Here is a 23,761-nt window from a genome sequence, read left to right on the forward strand (position 1 = left end):
ATGAGAAGCTGGAGGATATGGTTGATTAAAGCAGTGGTAAAAGGAAAAATTGTAGAAGAACAAATGAAAATAAATGAATTAAGCATTCCACAAAAGAGGTTAAGAAAAGAGGCACAAAAACAGACCTAAGCAAAGCAGAAAGCAAATTCATGTCACCAATCAATACACTGGAAAACAAATGATAGAACAAAAAATTAAAGCTGAAATCTGGTTCTTTACATGAAAATTAAAATAAGACAGATAGACCACTTGCTAATCTACTTAAAAATCCAAATGCAAAAAAAAAAAAAAAAAATGGAAGAATGAGGATATCTAAACGCACCAGCTACCATAGAAAAAATATTGATAAATTTGACCAAAAATAAAAAGCACACTCACATGGTCTTGTGTTAATTCTAACCTTCAAAGAACAGACAACCCCAGTGCTATTTATGCTTCCTAGACTCTGGAATCTAGAAAATAGAGGGGTAAGAAAAGAATCCTGCATAATGCCAGTACCAAAGCCCACAACAGAAGATACATAAAGGAAAATTAGAGACCATTCTCATATAAAAATACTAATGTATTTTTTACATTTAAAAACATAAATATTAGGACATTGATACATATAAGGGATTTATTAATTAACTCCAGCATATACTGAAGGCACATACTTAAAAAATTCTTTTGGAGAAGGGTGGATAATCCAAAAGATTGGAAACCACTAGTTTGGGAGAGTCACTCCTAACCAAAGTGGCTCTTAATCAGAATTACCTGGAGAAATTGTTTAAAATGCAATTCATGGCTCTCAGCCCCAGAAACTGGAACTTAGTACTTCCGGTAGGGTCTGGGAACCCATATTTTTAACAATTGGCCCAAGAGATTCTAATACAAATGGCTCGGGAACTCAAGGCCCATGGAAATAAAGGGCCAGGGTAAAAAGGATATATAAGTGTTGTGGTTTAGGGAACGAGGTTTGAAGACAGAGTTATTTGTTCCAGTTAGATTAGTTTTCAGCCTATACAGCCTTTCTTCTACCCCTTGCCACACACATTCCTACCTTCTATCTCCGCCTTTCTCCCCCTTCCCCATCTTCATCTGCAATCTCCATCTGATAAAATGCAGGCAGTGATAGCAACATCTCCAAAAGCCTCATTTAGGCCATTGTCCCACAGCTATGGTAAGAAGAACCCTGCTTCATGACAGTAATCAAATTTACTACTCTTTCTTTTTCCCTAGCCAGGGCACTGGAAAAGCAATAGAGCAGAGTAGAAAGAACACATTGTCAGAAAGACTTGGGTCTAAATTCCAGTAAAATTTTAAAATCTGGCTCCATAACTCAAAAGCTATACAATCGTGAGCAGAGTATTTAATTTACCTCAGTTTTGGTAAAATGTCTATCTTACAAAGCTGTTGTGAAGCTTAACTATATAAAAAGTACCTAGCAACAGAGAACAGACTGATAGTTCTCAGGTTGGGGGGTTGGGGGCTGGGTGAAAAAGGTGAAGGGATTAAGCAAAAACCAAAAAAAAATGTATTTTTTACATTTAAAAATATAAATATTAGGACATTAGTACATATAAGGGATTTATTAATTAACTCCAGCAAACTTCATACACACAGTATGGTGATTACCAGGGAGAACAAGGTGGGGGAGGTAGAAGAGGGTAAAGGGGATATACATGGAAGAAATAGAAGGAGACTTGACTTGGGGTAGTGAACATACAATACAATGTACCAATGATGTATTATAGAATTGTATACCTAAATCCTATATAATTGTATTTACCAATGTCACCCCCCAAAATTCAATTACAAATAAAATAAAATAAATAAAAATAAAAAAGAACATAGCAATGACGCTTGGTACATGAAAGGTGATTAATAAGTGACAGGACTGTGTTTATTGTTAGAGTGAAGTCCCTTACTCAGAACCGCTGCATATGGTTGTACAAGTTATGCAGTGTACAACCTTCACTGCTGTATGCTTCAGCTTTGTTCTTTGTTTCCATCAAAGGATTTGGACTACATGCCCCTCTGGTTAATGTTCAGATGTGCTTAATGGCTGAGAGATTGGGAGATCTTGGGTCCCAGCTCAGCCACATGGCTGCCTAGCCAGGAAGCCCTGGCTAACCAAGGATTTTAATCCTGGGCTCATTTACTCATTCCTCCCATCCGTTAAAGAGGAAAGATAATAAAAGACAAGTTTAGGCTTAACTGCAGAGATAAGATCAAAAGGACTAGGTATTCTAAGTTGTCTTGTTTAGGTACGAATCACGAAATCAGTCTTACAGAACTTACCTCTAGGTAGCCAACTCCAGAATCAGTTGGAAGAAAAGAGCATACCCTTCTAGTGACATTTGGTACACCCATTCATGACATTGTGGTCCTACCTGGAGGCAATGGGCTCTAACAAGGCAACCTGGAACTTGCTATTCTCTATATTAATTCTTATTTTAAAAGCACTGCCTTCCGACTTGCACAACTTGTGTAGGACCAGCCTCATCCTTGCAGAGGCACTTATATCAGGGGAACAGAGTAAGCAGGACTCCAGAAAGGGGAAGAACTGCCCTCAATGGGATCAGCCGGACCAATGGGTATACAAGTCATTCCAAGCTGTCACTGAATATTACACTGTGCAAGAGAAGGAAAACCAATATAGCCCTTGCCTTCCTAGCACTAACAGCTGAAGCAAACTGGTGAATAGGAGGCTTCCACTGAAGTGTCAGGCTGATGATACTGGCCTCTAGAGGTCCTGTTTTCAAAGGGCTCAAGTCTCCTATATGCACAGAAATCTACAATTCCACTTTGGGATCAAGTGGAGGACAATAAGCTTTATTAATGGAACAAAACTACTGTTTCTTACTTCTTACTATGTGTTAGGCACTGTTTTAGGCACTTCAATGTATACATTTCTATTAATCTTCACACCAACCCCTTGAAGTAAGTACCATTATTGCCAGTTTGCAGAAGAGGATCCTGAGGCTTAGAAAGGATATATCACTTCCCTAACTAATAAGATGAAGTAGTGTCCAAACTGAAACTTCTTGCTTTATTTTACTCCATGGGACAATCCCACTAAAGCAAGGACTCCTGGAGAGAGGCAAAAAGTACTTATACTACATTCATCCCCAAGTGTCCATAAAGACTTTAGCTCCTTGTTGAAGACACAGGAGAAAGCATGAAGTCTAAGTATGAGAAAGAGCTTTGTTGACACAAGCAAGGAGACTACATCTCAAAAACAAAAGTAAATTGCCAGCCCAGTCCTGGGCTGTTATCTTTTCCTCTTGGTACAAGTTACCTTATTTTCTGATGAATAGATTGTTCCCTTTTGTTAAAATCTTTTATTTTTGCCCAATAGTAATAGAAAATGAAAACTAATATTTGCAGAGACTAAAAAAATTCCTCCTGCCTCTTACTTCACCTTTTTGAAGTTTTCTTGTTTGGAAATTTTATTTTTAAACTCCCCACAATAGCTTGGCATTCCAGCATCTCAGCAGCAAGAGTGCACAGATCCAGCCTCTCTCCCCTTTCCCTTTCCTCAGCAGCCAAAAGATAAGACTGCTCCAAAGGAAACAGTCACTCCCAGGTTATTACTGAAGGAAATACTTGCAAGATCCAGGAAGTGAGACACAAGGAGGCTATACAGGGAGGGGAGAAGGGCTCAGATGGTTTGTTGTTACCACCCTTCTCTGCTGCTAGGTTCGCATAACTTCAAGTAAAGAACAATTAGGCTGGCAAAAAACAAATGCAAATAAGCAGAATTTGCCTGGAGGCTTCTATAGCCTGTGGGAGGTTGGCACAGTGTCTTTTGAAGAGATCAGAGAAGTCCTTGCTTTATATGGGCTATTCTGTGTGAAGCTTAGCTCCCTCTCTCCGAAGACCCCAACTTGGAATTTCTAAGGTCTTCCCATTAGTCCCTGGACCCTATATAGTGTCATATCCATGGTGATAAGGGATGTTAATAACCACTCTTGTTTGCTGAGATTCCATCATATGTCAACTACAGGGGTGCACACTGGACAGATTTGATCTCATTCAACTCTTGAGACAATCTTCTGGTCTGAGTATTGTCTTCTTCATGTTAAAAATGAGGCTCAGAAAGGTTAGATAACTGAAGGAACACAGAGAGTAAGTGACCAGGAGAAGTTACAACTAAGGTCCATCGGACTCCAATGCCCATGTCTTGGCCAGCACAACATGCTGCTTCACCAATGTTTTAATAAAAGACATTTTAGGAGTGCATAATACATTGCCAAGGGGCCAGGAAGGTTTTTATTTACAAGAATAGTTTAGCTCATTATCTGGGTAGACAAAATTATTACACCTCTATTCCTTAATATTCAGTGGTTCTGAAACTTAAGCATGCATTAGAATCACCTGGAGGGCTTATTAAAATACAGCTTGCTGGATCCTACCCCTAGATTTTTGATTTAGTAGGTATGGGAGACAGTGGAGAATTTTTACTTCTAACAGTTTCCCAGATGATGATGGTGCTATAGGGCTGAGAGCATACTTTCAGATCCACTGCTCTAATCAGTCATTACCTAACAGGGGTGTCCAACCTTTTGGCATCTCTGGGCCACACTGGAAGAAGAAGAGTTGTCTTGGGCCACACATTAAATACATTGCAACATGTAATCACAAAAAAATCTCATAATATTTTAGGTAAATTTACAATTTTGTGTGGGGCTGCATTCATAGCCATCCTGGGCCACATGTGGCCCATAGGCCATGGGTTGCACACTCCTGATACCAGTTTCACAACTCACAACAGTATTTTTAAGAGGTATAAAGCCATTACAAAGTTTCTCAAAACAAAGTGTATTTTAATTAACTATATGCATACCACCCATGTGATAAGTGGGATAAAGATTTACAAAATAAAATAATGGGCATAGTAGAGCTCCAAAAAGCTCCAGAATCCAGATACTATTTAAGGAAATCTGGGGCCCCACCATGGTTAAATAATGGACAGGCCTGAGGGAATGAGCAAGTTTTGTCTGTTTGAGTCCTTCTGTATACCAGACATTAACTTACTGAGTTTCAAAGACCCAGAATACAATGAAACAGGCTTAATATCAAGGTCATAAAGTTATGAATGATTCTATCTCAGTTTAAAAGGCATCCTAGGTGCTTAATTATGAATGACAATTATTATCATAGAGAAGTTCTTTGACACACATATATTAAACATTTGAGGTTCTATCGCTTTGAGAGTAACCCTAAACATTCATGAAATGTAGTAACTGCTCACTGTGCAAAGGGTATGAATTTGATTTTGCAAGGCATTGCAATACTGGTTTGTAGAGCAAATCACCCAGCAAAGGAGGGACCTTAGCTTAGCCAACCACTTGGCACTCCCATCTTGATGTGACTTGATGGGTTTCTATTTGTTGTCAAAGTAGATAGGTGAAGTAATCATGGTAGAGAGAAAACATGCTTCTTTGTTAATAATGACACTGAAATGCAAACTATCTGCAAACTAGTTCTGGTGATGACAGTGAGCAGAAATGGAAAGGTCTTTAAAAAGTGATGTTTCTGAGCCAGATAATAAAATATTGGTGATGGTAGTGATGAGGGGGTTCTATGTTGCAGTGGTGGTTACAAATTTGGAGATTCACTTACAAATATCTGGTCATGTGCCCCCTCAGAAATCTCAAAGTTTTCACAAATTTAGATAAGCAGAAGTGCTGGTTGATGGAGAATTCTAGCAAATCAAATTCTAGCTAACAGTGAGATCAAGCATGTCTGGTAAGTAACACTGTTATTGGTATGGGGATTTTTCCAAAGCCTTTGATATTTAACTTCCCAGGCTTAAATCAAACTAATGTGGGTTTACTCTTCCTCAGGTTTTCTTTTTTATTATAAATTCCAGCAACTTGACATGTATCCAGGGAACACCATGTGCATTCAACTCTAGCTATTTACACTTTACTAGATACCTTTCTGAATTTTCTTTGTGTGTGGCTACTATCAGCTTCAACATGTGATTTGGGATTTAGCCTTTTGTGGTTAATATTATTACAAATACCTATTTCTATGTGACACAATACTTGTATACCCACCACTGTAAATGGCTATATTCTATTCCATCATGATGATATATTAAATTGATAAATCTTTTTCATGACTATAAATAGCACTACCATCCATCTTTAAACAAATTATTTTTCCTTTTCAGATTATTTCCTTGAGGGTATACTGAGTCAAAGAATATGAACAGTTTTGTAACTCTTGTCATGTATTTCTAGATTGCCCTCTAGGAAAACAACCAATTTATACTACTCCCAGAAACATACTGTTTCCTTACAGCCTTGCCAAGACAGGATTTTGTAACCCTATCTGTTTATAATTTCTGTTTATCATTTCCATTAATTGTTGATAGTTCAATAAGCAGGTTGTGATACATTGAAGCTGTTTTTATTTTCATTTTTTAAATGCTAGAGAGGTTGTTCCGTTCCATGCAATGATTTTACTGCCTTTATTTCCTTATATGTAAATTGCCCATTCATTTTCCTTGCCCTTTTATGAAGCTGAATCTGAAAACTGACATTCAATAACTGTATCCATTCTTTATATATTTTGAACAGTCAACTGTTATCAGTAATGGTGGCCCTAGACAATTTCCTCATTCTGTTGTTTACCTTTTTATTACATTTTCTGTACAAAGTATCCCCCCTAACTTTAATATATTTGAAACCATCCATCTTGTCTCTGACAATATCCTCCACTTAACAGACGCAAATTTACCTTCCATTCATAGCTAAAATAAATATGCCATTCCACTGGTCTGTTTTCTAGAATCTACTACAAAATGCTGTATGTACTACTGATCTAATTATTCTCCATACTGGTGCCTAGAATTCCCAACATTTTTTAAAGAAAGGGTGATTGCTTTCTTCAGTTCAGGGTTGCTTCTACTGTGCTCTATATTCTTAGAATAGCTTAATCTGTTTCTAGAATCTCTTTTTTTCAAGTTTCACTGTTTGACTTTTTTTCAACCCACTATCATATGGTTTTGGTAACTGTCACTTTACAACCAGCTTTAAAATCTGATAGAGTAAGTGTACCATCATTACCTCTTTAAATAAATGTATTATATGGTATTCTTGCCCAGTTATTCTTCCAGATAAATTTCACTATGAATTTGACAAGTTCTATAAAGTATACCACAGTGACTCTAATGGGTAGTGCATTATATCTACATATTCACTTAGGGTGTATTGCAATCATTATTATATGTAGTCTTCCCAAGTTGAAGCAGGGTATAGTTGCGTGTTTATTTATGTCTTTATTTCTCCAATTAAGAGTTATAATATTCCTTGAACAAGTTTTGTGTGCCCATGACAGAATTAATACCCAAATATTTAAATTCACTTTGTCACACTTTTGATAAACCCTTCCATACCTCTGAAGGTTGCATTCTTCTTATGTGGAAAAGCCTCCCTGAAAAGTGTATTCTTCCTAATGAAATTAAATTCCTCTCTGAATTATTCATTTTCTTTCATTCAATAAGCACATAGGAAATGTGTACTGGATATTTCAACTCTGTTCATGATGTGGTATGACAAAGGTAAGGAAGAGAGCTACTCTTAAACTGAGAATTAAAAACCTGGGTTCTGTATACATTGTGAAATATTTGTTCTAGTTCTGTGAAATACATCATTGGAATCTTGATAGGAATTGCATTGAATCTATAGATTGCTTTCAAAAATTTTTGTGGAATGACAAAAGACCCCACATAGCAACAGTGATCCTGAGAAAGAAGAACAAAGTTGGAAGAATCATACTACCTAATATCAAATTATACAACAAGGCCATAGTAATCAAAACAGCCTGGTACTGGCATAAAAATAGACACATAGGTCAGTGGAACAGAATAGAGAACCCAGCAATAAACCCACGCCTTTATAGTCAATTAAATTGGACAGAGGAAGCAAGCACATACAATGGGCTAAAGAAAGTTTATTCAATAAATGGTGTGGAGAAAATTGGGCAGATCCATGCAGAAAAGTAAAATTAGATCACCTTCTTATACCACATAAGAATAAATTCAAAATGGATTAAAGACTTAAATGTTAGACTCAAAACCATAAAAATTGTAGAAAAAATAGGCAGCAAAATCTCAGACATTGCTCATAGCAATACTTTATTGGAAAAATCTCTCTGGACAAGGGAAACAAAAGAAAAAATAAACAAGTGGGACTACATCAAACTAAAAAGTTTCTTTACAGCAAAGGAAATCATCAACAAAATAAAAAGACAACCCACAGAATGGGAGAATGTATTTATTTGCCAATACATTTGATAAGGGGTTAATATCAAAATTTATGAAGACCTTAAAAAACTCACCACCACAAAAACAAACAACCCAATTAAAAAATAGGCAAAGTATTCATATAGACACTTCTCTAAAAAGGACATATAGATGGCCAATAGACATGAAAAGATGCTCAATGTCACTAATCATCAAAGAAATGCAAATAAGAACCACAATGAGATACCATCTCACACATGTCAGAATGGCTATCATCAATAAATCAACAAACAACAAGTGCTGGCAAGGATGTGGCAAAAGAGGAACTCTTTTGCACTGTTGGTGGGACTACAGACTGGTGCAACTGAGGAAAGCAATATGGAGATACCTCAAAAAATTAAAAATGGATCTGCCTTTTGACCCAGCTATCCCACTTCTGGGAATATATCCAAAGGGACCCAAAACACTAATTTGAAAGAACATAAGCACCACTATGTTCACTGCAGTGTTATTTACAATTGCCAAGCTATGGAAGCAGCTCAAATGTCCATTAGTAGATGAGTAGATAAAACAACTATAGGATATTTACACAATGGAATACTATTTGGCTGTAGAAAAGAAGAAAAGTTTACTTTTGTGACAGTATGGATGGACTTGGAGAATATTATGCTAAGTGAAATGAGCCAGTCAGAGAAAAAAAATACCATATGACTTCACTCATATGTGGAATCTAATGAACAAACTGAACTAAACAAGAAAAATAGACAGATTCATAGGCAGAACAGGATGACAGCTAAGGCAGGGAGGTTAGGGGGTGGAGGGATTAAGCAAAAAGGAACAAGGACTCATGGACATGGACAACAGTGTGGTGATTGCTGGGGTGGAGTGGGTATAAGGGGACTAAATGGTAATGGAAAAAATACAACAAAAAGTAAAAAATAAAAAAATTAAATAAAAAATAGAAAAAACTGGGTAGTAATTTGTCAAATACTTGCCATACAATCTCAGAAGTAATGGGCTCTGGAGTCAGTTGGGTGTTTGACCTTGGGCAAAGTGACTTTATCTGTGAGTTTCCTCATCTTTAAAAATGGGTCAATAAATAGTAAGTATGTCATGGAGCCATGGTAAATAATAAATGAAATAATTTATGGGAATGCTTATAGTAGTGCCTGACACATAATAAACATTTAATAAATGTTAGCTATTATACCTTTTGTTATTGTTGTTAATAATAGTATAATACCTTTCCTGAGTCTCAGCTTCCTTTCATTCTCAGTCAAATGGGAACAATAAGGCTTAACCACAGAAGGGTTGTTGTGAGGATTAACTGTGGTAATGTTCATAAAAATACCCAACACATTCTAAAGGTTTGTCTAAAGTGGAAAAATGGAAAGGATCACAGGTACAGAAACCAAAAGTGACAACCTAAAAAATACTTTCTTTTGGCTTTTAAATACATCGCACTTATGTGGCTTTTTCTCCCGGCACATCTACTTGCTAATTTTTCCCCTCCTGCTAATTTTAAAATGCATTTGAATTTTCTGTACACAAACTGAGTAACAGTGGAGGGAGACAACCAACAGTGTAACCACATGGAATTAAAATTTGTTGCAGGCTTCCAGGCAAAGAGAGTGGCTAAAGAATGTACATTTGATTTTCCCACCTATACCCATCATTCCTGTTGTGACAGAAATGACCTAAGAAAAGATTCTGCATGGCTAAAGAAAACACCATCAAAATGAAAAGGGAACCAACACTATGGGAAAACATATTTGTCAATGATGCTTTGGACAACAGTTTAATCTCCAAAATATATAAAGAACTTACACAACTCCACTCTAAGAAGACAAGTAATCCAATTAAAAAATGGGCAAAGGACTTGAACAGACACTTCTCCAAAAAGGACACACAGAGGATCCAGAGACACATGAAAAGATGCTCAGTATCGCTATCAGAGAGATGCAAATTAAAACCACAATGAGATACCACTTCACACCAGTCAGAATAACCATCATAAACAAAGCAACAAACAACAAGTGCTGGAGTGGTTGTGGAGAAAAGGGAACATTAGTGCACTGTTGGTGGGAATGCTAACTGGTGTAGCCACTGTGGAAAACAGTATGAAATTTCCTCAGAAAACTAAAAATGGAACTGCCTTGTGATCCAGTGATCCCACTGCTGGGATTATATCCTAAGAGTCCTGAAACAACAATTCAAAAGAACCTATGCACCTCAATGTTCATAGCAGCGTTATTTACAATAGTCAGGTGCTGGAAACACCTTAAGTGCCCATCACTAAATCAGTGGATCCAAAAACTGTACATTTACACAATGGAATACCACGCAGCAGAAAGAAGGGACTCCTACCTTTCACAACAACATGGATGGAACTGGAGAGTATTATGCTAAGTGAAGCCAGGCAGTGAAAGACAAATACCATATGATCTCACCTGTAAGTGGAAACTAATGAACAAAAACAAAATAACAAGCAAAACAGAATCAGAGGCATGAAAACAAGGAAAAGACTGATAGTGACCAGAGGGGTGGGGGCAGGGTAAGAGAGGAAAGAAAAGGAAGGTTCTAGTCAAGGAACATGTGTAAAGGACCCACAGACATGGACAACAGGGTGGGAATTGACTGTGGGAGCAGAGGTGGGCGGGACAGGGGAGAACAATGGGGTAAAAAGTGGGAAAACTGTAATTGAACAACAATAAAAAAAAAGAAATGTTAAAATGTGTGTATGTGAGGTAAGGGAGTAGAAACTCCATCAGGATTTCTCTTCTTAAATGTCATCTCTGACCTTGACCTTTCGTAGGCCTTATCATCTCCCCTGAGTTCATAATCTGTGATCTGCAGTATCAATACTCCTTCCCTTTCCACTGACCTCTCCTTTATGTTCTTATACTTAAATCAGTTTCCCAAATCCTGACCAAATCTTCATTTAAATCAGTGGTTCTCATAGTTAGCTTTTCAAATCACAATTGCCTGGAAAGCCTGTTAAAATGCAGATGCCTGGGCAGTATCCCAATTTCTGATTCAGGAGGTCTAATAGAAGCCTAAAAATTTGTTTGCATTTTCTGTTCTTAAATGAAACTTAGGTTGCTGGTCCTAGGGCCACAATCTAAGAACCACTAACTTAAACTCGTTGCCCTCTCTAACTACCATCCAATTTTCTCCTACCTTCCCATAGCCAACAACTTTTTAAAAAAACATTGTTAATGTTTAAATGTCTTTTTAAACATTCTTCTTTTAAAATATTTTTGAAACCACACAGTAATACTAACACATAATCAATGTATTAAAATTAATGAAAAGAGACTGACATCTTCCTATATTGCTAGAGGAAATAAAAATGGTATATAGCTCTGGCTGTTGTGGCTTAGTTGGTTGGACTGTTGTCTCGAAACCAAAGGGCTGCAGGTTTGATTCCTGGTCAGGGCACATACCTAGGTTGTGGGTTTGGTCCCAAGTCCAGTCACATAACGATCCCTGGTCTGGGTACATGGGATCCCTGGTCTGGGCACTTATTGGAGGCAACCAGTCAATGCTTATCTCTTGCATCAATGTTTCTCTCCCCCCCCTTCCTCTCTAAAAGGCAATGAAAAAATGTCCTTGGATGAGGATAAATTGTTTTAATGGTATACATAGCTTCTTTGAAAAAAAGGCAGTTCCTCAAAAAGTCAATAGAATTGCCATATGGTTCAGAAATTCCACTTCTAATTATATTCCCAAGAGAACTGAAAACATATGTCCACATAGAAACTTGTACACAAATGCTCATAGCAGCATTATTCACAATAGCTAAAAAGTGAAAATGACCCAACTGTCCACTAATGGGTGAATGGATAAGTAAAATGTGTTATATCCATACAGTAGCATATTATTTGTCAAGAAGATGGAATGAAATAGTGATACATGCTACAACATGATGAAAGAAGCCAGATGCAAAAGCCCACATATTGTATGATTCCATTTATATGAAATGTCCAGAATAGGCAAATCCCTAGAAATGAAAAATAGATTAGTGGGTGTTTATAGTTGCAGGTGGGAATAAGGAATGACTGCAAATAACCACAAGGGATCTTTTTAGGAAGATAGACATGTTTTAAAAATTGGATTGTAGTGATGATTCACCACACTGTAAATTTACCAAAACTCACTGAATCGTACACTTAAAACCAGTGAATTTATGATGTGTAAAGCTGTGTGTACTTCTCCATGCACCTCCCTTTGAGATAGATTATCATGCCATCTACTTTTTATGCCCACCACTTTACTAAGTTTGATTTTTTGAAAGTCACTTGTGAATCCAAACTGTCAAAGCCAGTAGCAGTCCTCTTCTTATCCTTTGTGATGGTGAACTGGCATACTTCTTCTACCACTACAGCTGCTTGCTCCTTTGGTTTCCTTGCTGGTTCTTCATCCTCATCCTACCCAATGCTGGGTGATCAATAAGTCTCCTTCAAAGTATCCATTTGTCTCCCTCACTAACTTCAAATTCAACATATCTCAACTCAAACTTATCACCTCCAGCAAACCAGCTCCCCTTCTCACCTGCCCTAGCTATGTCAACAACTTTTTCCAAGTCACCAGGCTTTGGAGTTACTTTTGACTTATCTCCTTTCTTTTCCGAATTCCAATCACCAAGTTCTCTACATTTTTCTAAGTTCTCCCTACTTTTCTCTCAAAAGGTGTCACATATTTGTGAGCAAACAATCTAAACAAGACACATGAGAAGCAATGCAAATATTAAATAAACACATGAAAAAATGTCAAACTAGAATAATCAAAGTAAGCAAATTAAAATTATACTAGGTAGCATTTACATCTAGTGCACTAGAAAAAGAAAATTTTCTGTGATGGTATGATTTTGGTAAACTGGTATCCTCATAAACTGCCAGTAGCACTGTAAACCACCTCCTAGCAAAGCTGTTTGGTGAAACAATAAGAATGTTCATACTCTTTCAAATTGTTTTTTTCTAATTTTTTTATTTTAATCATTGTTCAAGTACAGTTTTCTCCCCCCTACTCCCATTCCAGCCCACCCACCCAACATTCCGCCCTTCCCCCCCATTAGCCCCCACCCCTAGTTTTTGTCCATGTGTCCTCCGAATTTGTTCCTGTAAACCCTACCCATTCCCCCCTGAAATTCCCTCTTCTCTCCCCTCTGGCCACTGTGAGACTATCCCCTATTTCAGTGTCTTTGGTTCTATTTTGCTAGTTTTTTGTTTTGTTTTGTTTTGTTGTTTAGATTCCTGTTAAAGGTGATATCATGTGGTATTTGTCTTTCACTGCCTGGCTTGTTTTGCTTAGCATAATGCTTTCCAGCTCCATCCATGCTGTTGCAAAGGATAGGAGCTCCTTCTTTCTTTCTGCTGCATAGAATTCCATTGTGTAAATGTACCATAATTTTTTGATCCATTCATTTACTGATGGGCATCTAGGTTGCTTCCAGCACCTAGCTATTGTAAATTGTGCTGCTATGAACATTGGGATGCATAGGTTCTTTTGAATTGGTGTTTTAGTATTCTTAGGATAGAGTCACAGCAGTGGAATTGCAGGGTCAAAAGGCAGATCCATTTTTAGTTTTCTGAGGAAGTTCCAAACTGCTTTGCATAGTGGTTGTACCAGTCTGCAGTCCCACCAACAGTGCACTAGGGACCCCCTTTCTCCACAGCCTCTCCAACACTTGTTGTTTGTTGCTTTGTTTATGATGGCCATTCTGACTGGTGTGAAGTGGTATCTCATTGTGGTTTTAATCTGCATCTCTCTGATGGCTAGCGATATTGAGCATCGTTTCATGTGTCTTTGGATTTTCTGTATGTCCTCCTTGGAGAAGTGTCTGTTCAAGTCCTTTGCCCATTTTTTAATTGGGTTACTTGTCTTCTTAGAGTGGAGTCGTGTAAGTTCTTTATATATTTTGGAGATTAAACCCTTGTCTGAGGTATCATTGGCAAATATGTTTTCCCATACAGTTGGTTCTCTTTTAATTTTGATACTGTTTTCTTTAGCTGTGCAAAAGCTTTTAATTTTTTTTAAGATTTTGTTTATTTTTTTTAGAGAGGGAAGGGGGGAGAGAGAGAGAGAGAGAGAGAGAGAGAGAGAGAGAGAGAGAGGGAGAGGGAGAGGGAGAGGGAGAGGGAGAGGGAGAGGGAGAGGGAGAGGGGAGAGGGAGAGGGAGAGGGAGAGGGAGAGGGAGAGAGAAACATCAATGTGCGGTTGCTGGGGGTTATGGCCTGCAACCCAGGCATGTACCCTGGCTGGGAATCGAACCTGGGACACTTTGGTTCCCAGCCCACACTCCATCCACTGAGCTACGCCAGCCAGGGCAAAAGCTTTTAATTTTGATGAGGTCCCATTTGTTTATTCTTTCCTTTATGTCCCTTGCTCTAGGAGACAAGTCAGTAAAAAAAGTTTCTGCGTGAAATATCTGAGATTTTCCTACCTACGTTCTCTTCTAGGACTTTAATGGTGTCACACTTTATATTTAAGTCTTTTATCCACCTTGAATCTATTTTTGTATATGGTGTAAGTTGGTGCTCGAGTTTCATATTTTTGCACGTAGCTGTCCAGTTCTCCCAACACCATTTGTTGAAGAGGCTATTTTTATTCCATTTTATGTTGCTGCTTCCTTTGTCAAATATTAATTGACTGTAGAGGCTTGGGTTTATTTCTGGTCTCTCTGTTCTGTTCCATTGGTCCATGTGCCTGTTTTTATGCCAGTACCAGGCAGTTTTGATTACAGTGGCCTTGTAGTATAGTTTAGTGTCAGGTATTGTGATCCCTCCTACTTTACTCTTCTTTCTCAAAATTGCAGCAACTATTCGGGGTCGTTTATGGTTCCATATAAATTGTTGAAGTGTTTGTTCTATGTCTGTTTAATCATATTCTTTCAAATTGTAATCCCAACTCTAATAATTATTTTTAATGAGATAATTCAAAATGAGAAAAAAAGATTATACCTATACAGATTTTCTGCAGCATTACTTTATAATCACAAGAAATTGGAAATAATCTTGTTATCCAACAATTTGGGAATGATTAAGCAAAATAAAGCACATTAAGCTAGTTAAATATTATGCAGCCATTAAAATTTGTAACCATTGGGGAAGTCTGTACAGCAACATGCAAAACTGTTCACCAAATAATGCTTAGTCGGGAAAAAAGAACAGGACAAACCAAATTACATCTACATAGTTATTTAACCATACCAAAATACCTCTATACCTATAGATAAAAGTTGGCAGAGAAATGAAAACATTCAGGGAGTTAGGATGGTAGGACTAAAGCTACTTTTTCTTCTGTTTTTAATTTCCTGTAATATCATTTTCATAATAAACAAATATTTCTCCCAAATATCACACACATATATCTATTTTTTCTACACCACCCCTACCTCAACCCAGAGCCACACTCTTTCATGCCTGGATCACTGTCCATAATTGGCCTCTTTTCAACCCATCTAGATTGCAAATGCTGCCAAGTTTTCTAAAGTGCCACATTTACCATGTCACTTACCTGACTGATAACCATTAATTGCTTCCATGTTTGTGATCCTATGTAGTTTTTTTATTTAATAATTTAAATTTTTGTCCATTGCCATTTATTCCCTTTATGTCCCCCTCCCCACAGCGGACACCACACTGTTGTCCGAGTCCATGAATCTTTTTTCCTTTTGCTCAGTCCATCCACCCCCTAACCTCCCCTCCTTAGCTGTCATCCTGCTAGCTATGAGTCTATCTCTATCTTTCTTGTTTAGTTCACTTTGTTCATTAGATTCTACATATGAGTGATCCTATCTCATTTTTAGGGCCTACCAATCCCTGCCCAATACTTTGCTATTTGTCCTTTTTTCTCTTCTGTTACTGCTGCTGCTTTTCCTCCCTTTCCTCTTACTTCTCCTTCTCATTATTACAACTAATATTTAATGAGGGTTTAAGGTCCCAGGTTGTGTTCTAAATGCTTGACATATATTAACTCATTAATCCTCACAACTATCACATGAGGTAGATAAGGAAACTGATGGAAGAGAAAGAGAGGGAGAGAGGATGAAAAGGAGATGGGGGATATCACTTGCAAATATATTTTCCCATATGGTTGGTTCCCTTTTCATTTTGCTGATGTTTTCTTCAGCAGTGCAGAAGTTTTTATTTTGATGAAGTCCCATTTGTTTATTCTTTCCTTTATGTCCCTTGCTCTAGGGGAAATATCAGTGAAAATATTGCTGTGTGGAATATCTGAGATTTTCCTCCCTATGTTCTCCTCTAGGACTTTTATGGTGTCACAACTTATATTTAAGTCTCTTATCCACCTTGAGTTTATTTTTGTGTATGGTGTAAGTTTGTGGCCAAGTTTCATTTTTTTGCATGTAGCTGTCTGGATCTCCCAACACTATTTGTTGAAGAGGCTATTTTTATTCCATTTTATGCTTCTGCCCCCTTCATCAAATATTAATTGACAGAACAGACTTGGGTTTATTTCTGGGCTCTCTAATTTGTTGCATTGATCTATGTGTCTGTTCTTATGCCAATACCAGACTGTTTTGATTACAGGAGCCTTGTAATATAGTTTGACATCAGGCACTGAAATCCCTTCTACTTTGTTCTTCTTTCTAAAAATTGCTGTGGCTATTTGGGGTCATTTATGGTTCCACATAAATTTTTGAAATGTTTGTTCTATATCTGTGAAATGTATCATTGATATTTTAATAGGGATTGCATCGAATCTATAAATTGCTTTGGGTAGTATGGCCATTTTGATGATGAGCATGAGCATGGTACATGCTTCCATTTGCTTGTGTCTTCCTTAATTTCTTTCTTCAGTGTTGTATAGTTTTCTGAGTACAGGTCTTTTACCTCCTTGGTTAGGTTTACTTCTAGGTACTTTATTTTTCTTGTTGCTATACCAAATGGGATTTTTTCCTTTTATTTCTGTTTCTGATAGTTCATTATTGGTATACAAAAATGTGTTTGATTTATGAATATTGACTTTGTATCCCACTGTTTTGCCAAATTTGCTTACTAGGTTGAGTAGTTTTTTGGTAGAGTCTATAGGATTTTCTATGTATGCTATCATGTTATCTGCACACAATGACAGTTTTGATTCCTCCTTTCCAATTTGGATGGCTTTTATTTCTTTTTCTTATCTGATTGTTGTAGCTAGGACTTCCAATACTATGTTGAATAGAAGTGGTGAAAACAGATATCTTTGTCTTATGCCTGATCTTGCTGGGAAAGCTTTTAGTTTTTGCCCATTGAGTATGATGTTGGCTGTAGGTCTCTTAGATATGGCCTTTATTATGTTGATACCTTGGACAAGAATTTGATCTCCAAAATATATAAAGAACTCACACAACTCCACTCAAGGAAGACAAACAATCCAAAAAATGGGCAAAGGACCTGAACAGACACTTCTCTGAAGAGGACATACAGAGGGCCCAGAGATATATGAAAAGATGTTTAGCATCACTCACCATCAGGAGATGCAAATCAAAACCACAATGAGATACCACTTTACACCAGTCAGAATGGTCATCATAAACAAATCAACAAACAAGTGTTGTAAAGGATATGGAGAAAAGGGAACACTAGTGCACTGTTGGTGAGAATGCAGATTGTTGTAACCACTGTGGAAAACAGTATGGAATTTCCTCAGAAAACGAAAAATGGAACTACCTTTTGACCCAGCAATTCCACTGTTGGGACTATCCCCTAATAATCCTGAAACACCAATCCAAAGGAACCTATGCACCCCAATGTTCATAGCAGCACAACTGACAATAGCTAGATGCTGGAAGCAACCTAAGTGCCTGCCAGGAAATGAATGGATCAAAAAATGATGGTCCATTTACACAGTGCGATACTACTCCACAGAAAGAAAGAAGGAGCTCCTACCCTTTGCAACAGCATGGATGCAACTGGAAAGCATTATGCTAAGTGAAATAAGCCAGGTGGTGAAAGACAAATACCATATGATCTCACCTATAAGTGGAACCTAATCAACAAAACAAAGAAGCAAGCAAAATATAACCAGAGATATTGAAATTAAGAACAAACTGACAGTAACCAGAGGCAAGGTGGGAGGGAATAATGGGCAGAAAAGGGGGAAGGATTGTCATGAACTTGTATAAAGGACACATGGACAAAACCAAAGGGGAGTAGGATCAAGGGTGGAAAGTGGGGATAGTTGGGGTTGCGGGGAGTGGTGAGGGAAAAATGGAGACAATTGTATGTGAACAATAATTTAAAAATGTAGAAAAAAATCAAAGGAGAGAGCGAGAAACATCCCAAGCTAATACAGCTGGAGAATGGAAGAAGCTGGATTTGAACCCAGGCAGACTGACTCCAAGGTCAAAACCCTTAACCAGGGGGTCTTATTCCTCCCACATACCCTACTTAGTCTCCCCTCTGGTTCTTTCCTCCTATAGGTCCCAACCTTCACTTTACTTACCCTCCAATGAACTTAAAGCACAATAACACTTATTATGTATTGGCCCCTTGCCATGTGCCAGGCATTTCTTGTTTAAACCATGTATTTGACACTTCATCCTATAGCAACTTGCATGAATAAGCAACAAGTGGATTTAAATCCTGGCTTGTCCTGCCCTGGATGGGTGTTTCACTTGGTTAGAACATTGTTCCATACATGAAAATGTTTTGGGTTTGATCCCCAGACAGGGCACATACCTAAATTTTGGTTTCAATTTCTCGTTGGGGTGCCTATTGGAGGCAACCATATTCATTCTCTCTCTGTCTCTCCCTCTCCCCCACCCTCTCTCCCTCCTCCCTCCTTCTTCTCTCTCTAAAGTCAATAAAAATATCCTCAGGAGAGGATTAAAAAATAAAATAAAAATAATAAATTCTGGCTTGTCCCTTTAGTAGCCATGAGATCTTCAGTAAATTATTTAGTCTGAATCTCAAATTTTTTATCTGAATCAACAGTTTTCAAAGTGTGATCCCATCAGCATCACCTGGGGAGCTCTTTAGAAATACACAGTTTGAGCCCCACTGCATACCTACTGAATCACACTTGCTGGGGGTAAGATCTACCTATTTCTCTGTTTTAATTAGCCTTTCAGGTATTTTTTAGTGTACACTCAAGTTTAAGAACCACCATCCTAGCTATAATAATACGTATCTGACAGAGTTTTGGGGACAATAAAACATAATATCTATAACCTAGCTGTGGCATGTAGGTTGTCTTGCAAATGGTAATTTATTATTACTGTTACTTTGTGTGGGTTAGTCTTTCTTGCTCAAGCTGTGGGTGGGCAGGCATCATGCTTCCTGGAGCTCTTTATTATTTCCCTGCTCATCTACAGAAAGGTAGTACATACACTAAGTTTTGAATAAAGTCTTGTTACTTTACTGACTGGTTGGTAAGAGAACCATTTTTGGAGAAGCACCGTAGAGTAGTATAGCAGGTCTTTGAATAACATCACTTTGATCAATGGTATCTTGTTAAAACATTGATGAGGAAAAAAATGATTCCCAGCCAGGGCCACTGTCTGTGTGGAGTTCACATGTTCTTCTGTGTATATTTCCTCCCACATCCCAAAGATGTGCATGTGAAGTGAATTGGTATGTCCACATTATCCCAATCTGAGTGAGTGTGGGTGTGGGTGCATGTGTGAGTGCATCCTGAAATGGAAAGGCATCCTATCCAGGGTTGCATCCAACCTTGTTCCCTGAGCCACTAGGATTGACTCTGGCCATCTGCAACCCTGAACTGAAGTAGGTGGGTTAGAAAAGAATTAATTTTGTATTCATCTTTATATCAACATTTAATATTAGAAGTGTTTTGGGTCTTCATTTAGAAATTTGGTGTGGTTTTTGTGCCCAGAATATATTCCATAGGAACTTAATTCTTGTTTATATCAGTCAGCCTAAGGTAAAATTGATTTCATTGCATGGTTTCACTTAAATTTGCAACCTGTTGATGATGTTAAGTGAGAACTTACTGTGGAGTATCTCTGAAGTAAGACTGCCTGGATTTAGTCAACTTAATATCTGTGGGACTTCAGGCAAATTATTTATCTGTGTTTGCTTCTGTTTCTCTTCTTGGGCAAATGGGGGGATTAATAGTACCCATCCCTTAATGTTATAGTAATAAATAAATGTAAAGTGCTTTGAATGGTTCCCAGAGTAGAACACTGTGCTCCAGAAATGTTAATTAGCATTATTGTTTTTGTGTCATTTCATCCACTCAATGGTAGAGACTCTGTTTCTTCATTTGGCAAGCAAATGAAAATACTCCCGAGCAACTTCTCTGTGCTAGGCACATAGAGTAAGTCTATGACCAAACCAAGGTGTGGTCTTCTCTCTCAAAGGTTTCAGTCTAATGTGGGAAACTCTGCAGACCCATTAGATCGAAACAAGTTCTCCAAGAATATAATACAAGCCAGTTCACAGAGAGGAATCAAGACTAACCATAAAATCCCATAGTATTCCCATCCAGGATAGACTCCTGAGACACAATGTTGAGTGATCAGTTTGAAGTATTTCTTTAGGGATCTTAATTGAAGTAATTATGATGGAAAATGCATGAACTTTGGGGCCAGACAAACCTGGGTCTCAGAATCCTGGTTCCATCGGTTATACTAGGTGACCTCAGCTAAGTTACATAAGCTCTCTGCACCTCATCTATCAAATAGCTAGTAAAAATTAACTGCTGTGGAGAATAAAGGAGATTATGGGTATAAAAAGATCCAGCCCAGTGACTAACACTTTATATAGGGTTCCTCCATTTTTCATTGCCAACCAGAAAATGAATAGGTTTCCCAAACTTTGGAATCAAAAGAAAGCCAAAATTATTCCTGACTATACCACCAAATCATAGGGGGCAATATAGAACCCCAGAAAGAATCTCAGGTTCTTCCGGGGTCAGGCCCAGATTCTAATTCTCTCCTTTGGTGTCCCCTTCCTAAGTGCCCCTATCAAGGCACAGCTAAGAGCTTTTTTCCCGATCCCTCCTTCATTCCTGGAATTTGAGTTAAAGAATCAATATAACTTAAAGGTGTCTTATAATTAGGCCTGGAGAAGAACTGACTGTAAGAGTACATCAAGGAATTTCACAAAAGAGAGGGTCCAGCCAGGCTGATGTAGACCACCCCAGAAAAGGTAACTGTCACTCCTTATAGTCAACTCATGGCAGGTAGGCTCATCCCCGGGGAATATGAAAGCTGTGTGCCATGCTCCCCACATTACAGGAGCAGACTCCAATCTGAGCATTTTTTTCCTTAAGGGCTTTGCCTAAGCAACTCTTTTCCCACTAGCCCAAGCCATATATGCCATTTGTGAAAATGTCCCTGCTTCCTCTCAGGAATTTTAACCTATTATTAGTATAATCTGCCCTTGGACTTTAAATGAGCAGACCTTAAGTTTTTAATAAACCCTCTAAAAAGAAAGGTTGCAGAACCCAAGAAACAAGTACCTCCAACAACTGTGAAGCGAAGGCACAGCAGTAGCTTGATAGTCTTACCTACTTTTTGCTCCCTCCAACTGTCCAATGGCCACTAGGAAGGCAGGCATAATTTATGCCTTCTCATCTGTTTCAGCATGGTCTGGTCCTACATGTTCTTGTGCCTGGGCAGGCTTGCCTCAGGCCTCTGAGATGATGGGCACAATGTCCCACAAAACTGCCTGACTACTCCATATTCTTTTTTTTTTTTTGTCCTAGCAATCAGTTTGGTCTGTAACCCACTGCCTGGGGGCAGACTGGATGACGTTTGTGGCATCAAACCCTTGCTGTAAACACCAAACCAGGTTCCTTAAAGAAAGGTGAACAAACAGAAGAGCTTACCATTTCTATAGAAACTTCAGAGGCACCAACTCACCCCAGAACCATGAGAAGCCACTTACCTCCCTGACTGGCTGGTCTTCCTGTTTCCTGTTGTCAATTTCCATTTGTCCCCAGGAAATTCCTGCAAATCAAAATTCTGATAAGTTAGGGAGCTCTAAGCAGTCAGGTATCTAGCTGGTTTCAAAAATGTGAAGAATTTAGGAACCTGTCCCCATCCAGGACCCATATCTGGTTCCTTCTACTCTCCCATGCAGGCTAGAGAAAAGTACATGGAGGCTGCCTTTCTGTCAGGAGGCCTATGAACTGCTGGGAACATGCAGAGACTAAGAGAGCACTCAGGGACCTGGGCAGTGTAGTCTAGAAACTCTATGTTTTCCTCTGGTTCTCCCCTCCTCTCCCAAACCACGTTAAAAACCAGTTTAGCATGTTTGCTGTTTGTTCTGGCTGTTGCAAAAGAGGTCTTTTTGTTTGTTCTCCCTGGTGAACCTGCCCTTTCATTTTGACTCTTCCAACATAGAAAACATCTTGGAAGCCCTGGTCCTTGAAGGGCCATCAAAGCCTAAAGCTCCTGCTGCTGTAACTCTTTCCTAGAGTGAGGCAGTGGGAGATCATGCATTCCAGCACACTGCTGTACTGATGTGACCTTTCTGAAGAATCTTCCAAATTCTCACTTTCTCCAATGCTATTATTGGACCAATTTAAAGTTTTATTACCTTTGTCCTAGTTAAATAAAAAAATTACTCCCTTTTGAAATTAAGACATTTAGTGTTAGTCATACTAGCTAATATACTTAATAGCTGTGTTATTTGAGGGAAGTTGTGTCACCTTCCTGAACCTCAGATTCCCATCTGGCAAATAAGAACTTTGCTACGTAGCCTTGCTTGGGTCCTAGTAGTCAGGATAAAATGGAATGTGCATACAGAATGCCTAGCACAGTGCTCAGCACAAAGGAGGCTCTGGATGTTAGTTGCCAGAGAAAGGATGGTTTCTCAGCTTTTATAGAATCAGAGCAGTCCCTGTCTGTACCTGTCATGTTAGAGCAGCTCTAACCACTTGTTAGATTTCAGACTCTGCCTTGACACCCTTGTGAGATGTCCCTGCCCTCATACTTGTTCAGCCACAGTGGGAGCCAGGATTTCCTGTCCATGCCCTGTCTAGCCCTATGGGAAGTGCTCCGTAAATAGCAGTGGCCAAACCAAACAAAGTTGTGTCCCAACTCCCAGCCTCCTTTGCAGATTCCCAGTATCATATTGCATCTTTTTTTCTTGAGCTTAGATTGCTGTAAATTGCCTGCACCCTTTGAACCAAAGAGGTAGTTACACCATGGCTTGTTGCAGATGGTGATTGACTGTAGTGGGAACTTGCTGCCCCAATAGAAGATATACTGCTAAAAGGCATCCTGCCATACTGGACAAAGCCTGGGCTTTGAAATCAGCTTATGGAGAGACAGCATAGCATGATTAGGAGCTTGGGTCCTGAAGCTAAACTACATGGATTCAAATGCCACACTTGCTATGTGACCTCAAGAAAAATATACAACTTCTCTTTATCTCATTTCCCCCAGCTATTTAATAGTATAATTGTGATAACATTACCTATTTCTTGACTGCTTTGAGGACTGCATGAGTTAATGATATATTTGAAGTGCATAGAACAATACCTGGTGCACAGTAGATATTCAGTTGTTAGCTATTGTTCAAATGCTGGCTTTGCCATTTGCTA

The 23,761-nt window shown here is 38.4% G+C and overlaps 1 protein-coding gene across 2 annotated transcripts in view; it reads right to left on the reverse strand.

Moving 5' to 3' along the window:
- The window catches only part of SHROOM4 (shroom family member 4), a 262,555-nt gene that overhangs the window by 17,006 nt on the left and 221,788 nt on the right, over nucleotides 1-23,761 (reverse strand). For both annotated transcript variants that reach the window (XM_036017050.1, XM_036017049.1), the window contains one exon: nucleotides 22,099-22,160. In XM_036017050.1, coding sequence (XP_035872943.1) covers nucleotides 22,099-22,160 — 62 coding nt within the window. The remainder of the gene's footprint in view (nucleotides 1-22,098; nucleotides 22,161-23,761) is intronic.

The sequence above is a fragment of the Phyllostomus discolor genome, chromosome X (assembly GCF_004126475.2).
Source record: "Phyllostomus discolor isolate MPI-MPIP mPhyDis1 chromosome X, mPhyDis1.pri.v3, whole genome shotgun sequence".
NCBI classification, from domain to species: Eukaryota; Metazoa; Chordata; class Mammalia; order Chiroptera; family Phyllostomidae; genus Phyllostomus; species Phyllostomus discolor.